Source organism: Gossypium hirsutum, chromosome D04 (assembly GCF_007990345.1).
Source record: "Gossypium hirsutum isolate 1008001.06 chromosome D04, Gossypium_hirsutum_v2.1, whole genome shotgun sequence".
Lineage (NCBI taxonomy): Eukaryota > Viridiplantae > Streptophyta > Magnoliopsida > Malvales > Malvaceae > Gossypium > Gossypium hirsutum.
The window spans coordinates 42,043,029-42,053,657 of NC_053440.1; the positions used below are offsets into that span (position 1 = coordinate 42,043,029).

Sequence of the window (10,629 nt, forward strand, 5' to 3'; positions counted from 1 at the left end):
TCAAATATTGGCATAGAGAGGAATAGTCATAATACTAACTTAACACAAATTACATTAATTGAAATTGCATTTAAGTAAAAAAAAATGTATATATAATTATGATTATAACATTTGAGTTGTAAAAATAAATGTGAAAATGTTACCCAAAGCAAATATTTCATCTAGAAAATAAAATAAAAGAATTATGAAAATAAGTATATTGTATATAGTTTAACGGGAGTTATATCTAAAGTCAAAATGACGTAAACTTCACTATGGACTTGTAGCAGCTCGTGCTGAGAACGTGTTATAAAATAATCAAATAAAGAACACTTAAAGTAAATAGAGAATTTTCTCGTATATTCTTTTCATTCACAAAAGAGTTCCATTTATAAGTAAATTGACATTCAATGCAATACAATAAATGAAGCTTATTTAAATGCTTCATTAACACATTAAACAACTTGCATAATGAATGGGAGGTTTTACCTTATAAATCAGTAGAGGTTAGAATATGGACATTCACATTTATTTGTAACAAATTTTAGATTTTAAAATTTATTTTAAAATTTAGAATTTTAAAAATTCAAAATTAATTAAAAAAATGAAAAGTTTTTTCATTCTCTCTTTTTTCACAATGTCTTCAAAATCTATACAAAAAATAATTAATTTTGCTTATGATATTGCATCAACAAAGTGCAAGATTTTTGGCACTAGACTAGTGAGCGAATCAATTAGACCACCGATTTTTGGTTCAATCGGTTCAATTTGCCTGGCCATTTTAGTTGAATAAATTATTAAAAATAATATATATATATTTTGTAAGTGAAGTTCTCTCTTTTTTCTATAAGGCAATGGTGCCTCAAATGTGTACGATGAAATTTTAGATAGAGTAGAAACAAAGCCTCTTCTTAGTGTTTGGAGCTAGGGATTACGTTAAGAGAATCCCTCTGTGTACATTAGCTGCCTTTTGGCACGTGAGAATTCTCTTGGTTCCTTGCTGTTTCTTCTTGATTTGGGGGGTTGGCTTGATTTTCTTCATTTTCTTGTTGATTTTGTGTTATTTGTTGATTCTTGGCTTTGATTTTGTGTTATGTCCTCTTCACAAGCTCTAGATTGGAGTAAGCTTTTTGATTCATCTTCTGAGCAAATTTTGGAGTTTTTTACACCAAAAGTCCATGGTGGTTCTATTATTTTCAAACCTCCAACTGAGGTGTTTGACGAAGGGATTCGAAGGTGGTAGCACTCGTTGGTGGCTTAATTTCTTGGGTGGCCTCCCAATTTTGGATATTTGCAAAAGTTGGTCGATACGCTTTGGAGTAAACAGGGGGTCGTTGAAGTCAATATAGTAGGTGAAAATCTGTTTATTTGTTAAATTTCTTCTTCTATTGCTCAAGATTGGGTTTTGGATCATGGCCCTTGGCACATCCAGAACAAACTGATAGTGCTAAGAAAGTGGGAGACTAATCTCCAGACATTGGATTTCTCACTTGACGGTATGCCAATTTGGGTTCAATTAAGTCGAGTCCTTTTAGAACTTTTTACTCAAAAGGGTCTTAGCTACATTGCAAGTGCGCTTGGTACTCTCCCCCTTACATGGATAATATCACAACTTTGCAACAACTTTTTGCTTATGCGAAGGTCTGTGTTGAGATTTTTGTTGATTTTGAACTCCCTCATTTTATTAATATTGAATTGAGTGATGGTTCCTTTATTTCTATTGGAGTTGAAGTACCATGGTTGTCGATGCGTTGTTTACAGTGTTGATATTTTATTCATTCTGGTAAGCACTGTTCTAAGAAAAATGAGGTAAAAGTTTGGAGGGTTAAGAAAGATGGTGCAGGCACTGCTCAAATTTCTATTCCTAAAAAATTTGTTGCGGTTCTAAATGTGAGTGCTCTTGATGGTGGTGTAGCTTCGACTTCAACTTTTGAAGTCTCCTCTAAGGGTAAAGCCGTGGTTGTAGAACTTTCCCCTACTCTTAAACCATAGCATGTTTTTCTTAAGGAATCTAGTAATAGATTTGAGGCTTTAGGTGTTGAGCTTAAGGATTCTAATGATGATGCTAATGATATTGATGTTGAGCAAGATGTTGTTGATGATGATAATGGAATTGAACAGCTTGAGTTTTCTCCTTGAAAGCCTAGGTTGGCCTCGCTGGTAATAAATCCTCTTGTGAGATCTTTGATGACTACAAAGCAAGAGAACCTTTACAAAGGTAAGAAGAAGATGAATAATTCTTCTACTAAAGGGAAAGGAAAAATAGGTGGTAAGAGAGGTGGTAAGGGAGGTACACATTCTCTTCGTGTTCTATGATTATTCTTTTTTGGAATATTAGGGGGTGTTTAATAATCCTCTAAAGCAAAAACCTGTAGTTGATAGGTTAGGTAAATTAAAGACTGATGTTTGTTGTTTGTTGGAAATTAGAGTTAAGTGTAACAATACTTCAGTTATTTTGGGGAAGTATTTTTAAGGGTGGAACTTTTTTTGCAATTATGATCATGTTGTTAATGATAGAATTTGGCTTATTTGGAAGAGTGCTTGTATTGTGGATGTGTTGTATGTCTTTGGTCAATGTATTACATGCAATGTGCAAGTGCAACATCCCAAAATCTTTTTTAGCTGCTTATGCTTGTAATGATGGTGTTTCTCATCCAGAGTTATAGTCTCACTTGTGTTCTAAGAGTGGTTAGGTTGGTGATGCTCAATGGTTGTTCTTTAATGTCACCCTTTCACCCGAGGAGAGTTTTCTTTTGATAGTTCTCAGTCTTTTACTATTAATATGAAGGATTTTCAAGCTTTAGTTAAGGAGATTGAAGTATTTGATCATGTTTATTGTGGTCCTGTTTTCACAAAGTCTAATCATCTATTGGATAGATCGATTGTGAAGAAGCTTGACAAATTTCTTATTAATGCGGCTTGGTTGCGGTTTTTACCTTATCCACGGGTTGAGTTTGCTACTCCTGGTTGTTCGGATCATTGTCCTTCTATCGTCTGGTTTGAGCGGCCTATACAATCCTTGCCAAAGCCTTTTCGGTTATTTAATTTTTGGGTTAAACATGATAGGTTTTTTTTAACTTGTTTTTGAATCTTGGCATCCTACTGTGGTAGTTGATCCTATGTTGAAGTTATTTACCAAGCTTAAGAGACATAAGCCTGTCTTGAAGATGCTCAACACTGAGGCTTTTGGTAATATGTGTGCTTGAGTTAAGGCTAAGGCTGAGGAGCTGAAGAGCTTGCAATTTGCTTTGTTGCAGAATGATCTAGTTAGAAATGGTCATATTGATTAGGTGAGAGCTGGTCTTTTGGTTTTGCAAAAGGCCAAAGCATGTTTTTATTGGCAAAAAGCTTGAGTGTAGTGGATTAGGGAAGGGGATTAAAGCACTAAATTTTTTCATAGTACTGTTGCAGGTCAGAGGAATAAGCACACTGTTACTTCTCTTTTTGATGTAGCTAGTAATCGATTGGAATCTTTAGATCAAATTTCTACAGAGGTTTTAGGGTTTTATCAAAATCTTCTTGGCGTAGTTGATTCAAATGTTCTTGAGTGCCCATATTCTTTGTTTCAAGAATTACTGCCTAAATTGTCTAATGATGCTCATCGTGTGTTGACTATCCTTATTATTAATGAGGAGATAAAGGCAGTTATTTTTGGGTAGGGGAATGAGAAAGCCCCTGGTCTTGACGGTTTCACAGCTTTCTTCTTCTAATCTGCATAGGGTATAGTGGGGTCTGATTTTCTTGAGGTTGTTCAATATTCTTTTTTGCATCCTTCACTCTCTTGGCTACCTTTAATGCTACTTAAATTTCCTTGGTTCCCAAGTGTGATAATCCTAGCTATGTAAAGGATTTTCGGCCTATTTCTTATTGAAGTGCAATTTATAAGTGCATAACCAAGATTTTGCTTAATAGAATGGCTCCTTTTGTACCTGTTTTGATTTCTAATAGTCAAAGTGCCTTTTTTACAAGACTTAGTATCACTAATAATGCCATGTTGGCTGATGATCTAATGCAAGGGAATGGTAGAAGACATTTTTCTCCTAGATATGCCTTGAAGGTTGATCTTCAAAAGGCATTTGATTCTTTGCAGTGGGGCTTTTTGCTTTCAATACTTAGAGCTCAAGGGTTCCCTGAAAAGTTCTTAAAGTGGAATGAAGTTTGTTTAACTACTCCCCGATTCTCTATCTCCCTTAATGGAAACCTTGTGGGGTTCTTTCGAGGGAGGAAAGGTATTAGGCAGGGAGATCCTTTCTTTCCTTACCTCTTATTGAATGTCGCTGTCATAAATGCTCTCTTCAAGTATCATACTAAGTAACTTCAAGTGTGGTTGACTCATCTAATATTTGCCGATGATCTTCTTATTTTTCGCAAGGGTACTGCTGATTTGGTGGCTGGTGTTTATTATGTTATTCGGCAGTTTTACTTACTTTCTGGGTTGCAACTCAACGCCTCCAAAAGTGAATTATTTGTTGTTGTGGCACCTCAAAAGGAGTTGACTCTCATGACTACTTGCACAAGGTTTAAAGTTGGTAGGCTACTAGTGAGGGCCTGGTAAAATTTCAAGAAAATATGTTCAATATTTCACAACTCAATATGTTCACTATAACCAAATGGTTTATTTTCATTTTCGAGCTTCAAAATAGTCCAAGAACTTAAACCTATTCTTTCTATCATTTTTAAGTAATCCATATAGGATTGCAAATGGATCATTTCCATTCCCATTTCCATTTCCATTTCCATTTCCATTTCCATTTCCATTTCCATTTCCATTTCCATTTCCATTTCAAAATGATTCCATTTCTCCATTTCAGAGAAAACCATAATAACTCCTAAATGTTTCTCATTTCCCTTTTCCTGTTCATTTCATTCATTTCTATTTAAGTTCACAATTTATTTTTGTTTTTCTATTTCCTAAAATAAACTTTAATATTTATATATAAAACAATTTTCATCCCTATTTTACCCTAACAAAATTTTAATAATTTTACCCTTAGTAAAATTTTGACGATTTTACCTCTAGTAAAATTTCAAAAAAATATGTTCAATATTTCACAACTCAACATATTCACTATAACTGAATGGTTTATTTTCATTTTTAGGCTTCAAAATAGTCCAAAAACATAAACTCATTCTTCCTATCATTTTTTAAGTAATCCATATAGGATTGCAAATGAATAATTTCCATTTTCATTTTCATTTTCATTTCCAAATGATTTCATTTCTCCATTTTAGAGAAAACCATAATCACTCCTGAATGTTTCTCATTTCTCTTTTCATATTCATTTTGTTCATTTCTATTTAAACACGTAATTCATTTCTAGTTAAATACATATAAACACATCAGGCCCGTTCATTTCGCTAGTGGAGGGACCGATTGGACATATATAGTTGAGGCTCAAATGATTTATAATTAAGTTATGACTTTTCGTCTATTAATTATAAACTCATTTAGTTACAAAGTCATTCCACTATAGTATCGCGACTAAGCTCTCTTCAACGACATATCATCACGAAAGCAACTACTCAGTGCTTGTCCAATGACTTTGTCATAAGTATATCATTGATCTCTTTGAGATAATAAATGTTTTCCTGATATGATCTTATTTTATCTCATAGTAACCATTACATCTTCCTTCATGAAAAGTCAATCACTATCAAATATTGATCAAGTCATCCATCACAACGACAGATGACCCATGGTCATGTTTACTTTTCATCAACCATGTAATGCCAATGAGAGGATATCATTTACCTATGTTTTGGGCTATGAATTCCACTGTTGTAAATGACGTTACATACTACAGAAGTCGTATGAGTCACACATGCCTAGTCTGTGATTAGGATTTTACTTACATCAAAGTGTATGAGTCACACATGCCTAGTCTGTCATCCACTCAAGATTTAGGTATACACACTGTGAACGTCACAAGTGAATAAATCCATAAAAAGATTAAGGATCTATTCTACTTGGGTTCTGTCTAATGTACTATTAGTCTTGTCAGTCACATCTATGACTCTATCTTTTAGAAGTCATCTGATTCGATGCCTAAGACAAGATATCTCCCCAATTAGACTTGATAGGTGACATATTAGTCTTTCAAATCGGTTTACTCATTTTCGATTAGACTAAGGACATGTTTAGGTTCATCTACTAATACAAGTTGTCTTCTGTACTACAATCCAACCACCTAGTACTACTTAGTATTAGTTAAACATTTAGAAAACCAATGAGCAACATTTGCTTCCATTTTTCTTTGCATGCAAAAACCATGTGAGGAAAATTTTACAAAATATATTAATGTAATCAATGAATTTTTTTATTAACTAATCTGTTTGATATATTAAAATTTTACAAACGAATATACTACACTTAGGACACCAGATCCAACACTGAAGTCATGTGTTAAGTAAGAATTAGAACATTGAGTGGTCCAAGAACTGGCGAAAGCCATGATCATGGTAGAATATTTAATCAATTTTGTTTCGAGAGAAGACAAGTTTGAGCCTTCCAAGCCCAAAGAGAGGAGCAATGATAGGGAAGATAAAGATGGACAAGTTGAGTTTAGCAATGGTAATAGTGGTCAGAATTGTAATGGGGAAACCACAAAATGGGAAGAGGAAACTCGACAAGTCATGGGAAAAGAATAGGCCATTGAAATGCTTCCTTTGTGAAGGTCCACATATGGTGAAGGGCTGTCATAAGTAATCAGTGTTTTCTATCATCAGAGAGAATGATAAGCCAAAAAAAGATTCGATGAGGCTTGGTTTGATTTTGTGTAGGGTCGAAGCAAAGAGGGGCTTCGAGAATGACAAGAAGTCAGTGAAATGCTTCTTATGTTGTGGTTCGCATGGGATATGGGACTGTTTAGAGTGATCTATCCGTAGTTACTAAAGAAGTTGAAACAGAGCCTATTGAGTATAAGGTATTAGAGCTTGGATGAATAATGCTCAAATATGCTAATGATAAGAGGGATTGCAAGCAAAAAGGGTTGATGTATGTGGACATCAATATCATAGGCCAAAGGAAGAATGCTCTTATTGATAAGGGGCATTAGGCCTGTTCATATTAGAGAAAGTCATGGGTAAACTTGGTCTCTCAGTGAGCAAGTCGATTAAGAAGATCAAGATGGTAAATTTTAAAGAAGTCTCGACTGTGGTAGTAGCACAATGAGTTGAGTTACAGATCGATCAACAGAAAGGCAATGAAGACTTTGAGGTAATTCACTTGGATGATTATGACTTTTTTCTTGGCTTAAATTTTCTTGACAAGATTAATGCTCTTTTCATTCCTTTTGTCGAATGTATGTGCATACTGGATACTCAACAACAATAATGTGTTGTGTCGGTGAGTCAAGACATGAGAGGTGGAACGAAGGTATTATCAGCAATCCAACTAGCCGTGGATGTTCATGAGGGGAAGAAATTGAGTCGATAGATTGGAGGAGCGCTACAATGACCCGCATGGAAATGCTAGAGAGGCAACAAACTAATATGAAGTATGTTGAGTTATCAATGGGGCTACCACCTACGAGAGAGGTGGGTTGTGCATCAGACTTTGGGGGAAAAGTGGCGATGCAAACTAGACAATTGAGACAAGTAGATGTAATGAGTAAGGTACATCTCAAACACTTTGGTAGTGTTTTTCATTCTAACTTCTTTGCTTGGCAAGGACACTGTGGGGGCTTATAAACCAGAGTTAGTAGCATGACTCAAAGTTAACTTGGTGTTTAAATTAGGCATGCTTAAGCCTATTTGTACTGATCAAGAGGATCCCAATTGAGGCAGGTCACAAAGGGGGCAAGTAAGAGTGGTGGCCTCTTATGATTGAGATGCATAAGAGAGAAATACAGTTCAAGTTAGGTGACGAAGGAGACGTAAGCCGAGGAAAATTTCAGAAAGGTGGGGCTACCTGACAGAAAGAGAAGTTGGGAATCAGCCGAGGCATCAAGATCATTCCAAGACAAGTTAAGCTAGTTCCATTACGAGGACGCGACGAGGACATTGTGAGAATGGTTAAGGGAGAATGTCACAGTCCGTGGATTAAAGCTTGTGACCATTGCACACAGAACGCCCCATAAAGGTCAACTTATTAAATGGGGGCTCATTTCACCCACATGAGCTGGCCCAATTCGTGGAACCCGTAAAGAAGCTCATTTACTTGAATCTTAGTTGAGTTAAAGCACTCCAGTAAATTGTATTTTACCAAGATAATTATTGTAAATCCTAAAGGATAAACATGTATAGAATTTAAATTTCTTAGGATTCTCTTATTGTAAATGGGAACTAATCTTAGTCATTGATGTAAATTGATTTGTATCGTTGGATTTAGGGGAGCCTCCCCCTTCATTTGTAATCACTTCATTCATAGTTTAGGAGAGCATTTATTCCAACACTTAACGTGTTATTTTCCTTTGGCTTTTTTATTTTTCATTACTCTTTCGGTTCAAGTTGCTTCCACTATATTCTAGTGCCTTAGAGAATTTCTACGAGAATTCTTACTTTTGCGAGAGTTAGGCTAACTTAGGCAGATTTGGAGTAAAGAGATCACCTAAGACCACACGATTTATGAGACTAACGTTCTAGTTCGTAATAAATACGTGTACATGAATTTTAAGCTTGTAGGGATGAAATCTCATATAATGCTTTTTGAGCATGTTCCCATTTTATCTAGGCTAAACAAACTTTTTAAGTTTTTTTGTATTTTGAGTTGGCTTGGTCAATTTATTAAGCACATATTATGTTCTAAGGCATGGTGTTTAGAGTAAAACTATTACGGCACGTTTGATCACTAGAATTGAATAGAGCTGTAAAGGAAAAGAACTATAATGAAAAAGAGTTGTAATTAGTAATTCAATTGTTTGTTGAATGGAATAGAATAGAACTATAATAGTATTCTTGTGTTTGGTTGAATGAAATAGATGTTGTAATAGCATTAGAAAAAAATTAAAATGACCAGAGTACCCTTAGTAGAATTATTTTTAGGTAGATGATTATTGTTATTGTTATTAAATTTTAATATAATTATTATTAAATTATAAATAATAAATAATTTAATCATAATTTAATATAATTATTATTGAATATAATTTAATAAAAATAATATATAATTTAATAATATTTTTAATATAATTATTTTTATAATAAATTATATTAAATTATATTAAAATATTTTATTTTAAAGTATATTTTGAAATTAAATATTTTACCTTAAATCATATTAAAATATTTCAAATTTTTTATTTTTGTATTTTCTAAGTCCAAGTTTTAAAAGACTAATCTTGAAATTAATTTTTTTTTGTTTTGCATGGAATAGTTATTCTTTGGTGATAACAAAGAATAACTATTTACTACACTAAAACAGGCTTTTAGCGGCGCTTTTTTAGGCCTTTAGCGGTGCTTTTTAGCGCCGCAGATACTTTTCAAAGCGCCGCAACAGATGCCGCTAAAGAATGCGCCGCTAACTTTAGCGGCGTTTTTAGAAATAAACGCCGCTAAAGGTGTTGGTCTATAGCGGCGCTACTAGCACAAACACCGCTGAAGAGTAAGACCTTTAGCGGCACTTTAGTGGAAGCGCCGCTAAAGACCCTGATCTTTAACGGCGTTTTTGGGAGAAGCGTCGCTAAAGATCAGGGTCTTTAGCGGCGTTTTTATCCCAAACGCCACAATAGACCCTGATCTATAGTGGCGCTTATACCAGAAACGCCACTAAAGAACCTATTCTTTAGCGGCGCTTTCCCTGAAACGCCGCAATAGACCCTGATCTATAGCGGCGCTTTGACCACAAACGCCGCAATAGACTCTGATCTGTAGCGGCGCTTCGACCACAAACGCCACTAAAGAACCTAATCTTTAGCGGCGCTTTCTCACAAACGCCGCTAAAGACCAAGATCTTTAGTGGCGCTTTTTCCACAAACGCCGCTAAAGACCCTTATCTTTAGCGGCGCTTTGACCAAAAACGCCACTAAAAAGGCCAACACCTTTAGTGGCATTTTTTTTAAAAAAACGCCACTAAATTTGGCAAATTTGTAAAACAAATAAAAAAAACGCCACTAAATTTGGCAAATTTGTAAAATAAATTTTTTTATATTTTCAGCCCTCCTGTAAAAACAAATCAAAAGAAATCATATCGAAACCAGCCAAAAGTAATAAATCTATATATTGAAGAAATAATATAATAAATATCAATAAATAAAATAAAATTCGTATTATTCTTACAAAAATGTTAAAAGTTAAAATGATAATTAAAAGTCAAAATCGAAGTATATTTACACGATAGTCTAAGACGGCGGCTGTTGCGACTACTGAAACATCTTCATCATACTCTGAAGCTACTGTTGGAGTTCATCGAACTTTTGACGCTACTCTGCTTCCCTCGCTTTAGCCTCTGCTTCCCTCGCTGCAGCCTGTACTTCTCTCGCTGCCGCCTCTGCTTCTCTTGCTGCCGCATCTGCTTTAAGCTGCTGCTGGAGTTGTTCATACTTTTGTTGAACCTCAGCTTCTCTCGCTGCTGCATCTGCTTTCAGTTGTAGCTGGAGTTCTTCATATCTTTTTTGAACTTCAGCTTCTCTCGATGTTGCATCCGCTTTAAGTTGTGTAATTTGCTCAATTGTTGTCGCTTGCATCTGAGCCATCTGGTCTCTTAACCTCTGA

The 10,629-nt window shown here is 34.9% G+C and overlaps 1 protein-coding gene across 1 annotated transcript; it reads left to right on the top strand.

Moving 5' to 3' along the window:
* Positions 1 to 3,892: 3,892 nt before the first annotated feature.
* On the top strand, positions 3,893 to 4,294 carry LOC107898191 (uncharacterized). The gene has a single exon (XM_016823724.1). It carries the CDS (start codon positions 3,893 to 3,895, stop codon positions 4,292 to 4,294), a length of 402 nt encoding a protein of 133 aa, XP_016679213.1.
* Positions 4,295 to 10,629: the final 6,335 nt, after the last annotated feature.

Bases quoted from the DNA above. Each gene is read 5' to 3' on its own strand.
- LOC107898191 (XM_016823724.1), top strand. From the start codon at position 3,893: ATGGCTCCTTTTGTACCTGTTTTGATTTCTAATAGTCAAAGTGCCTTT.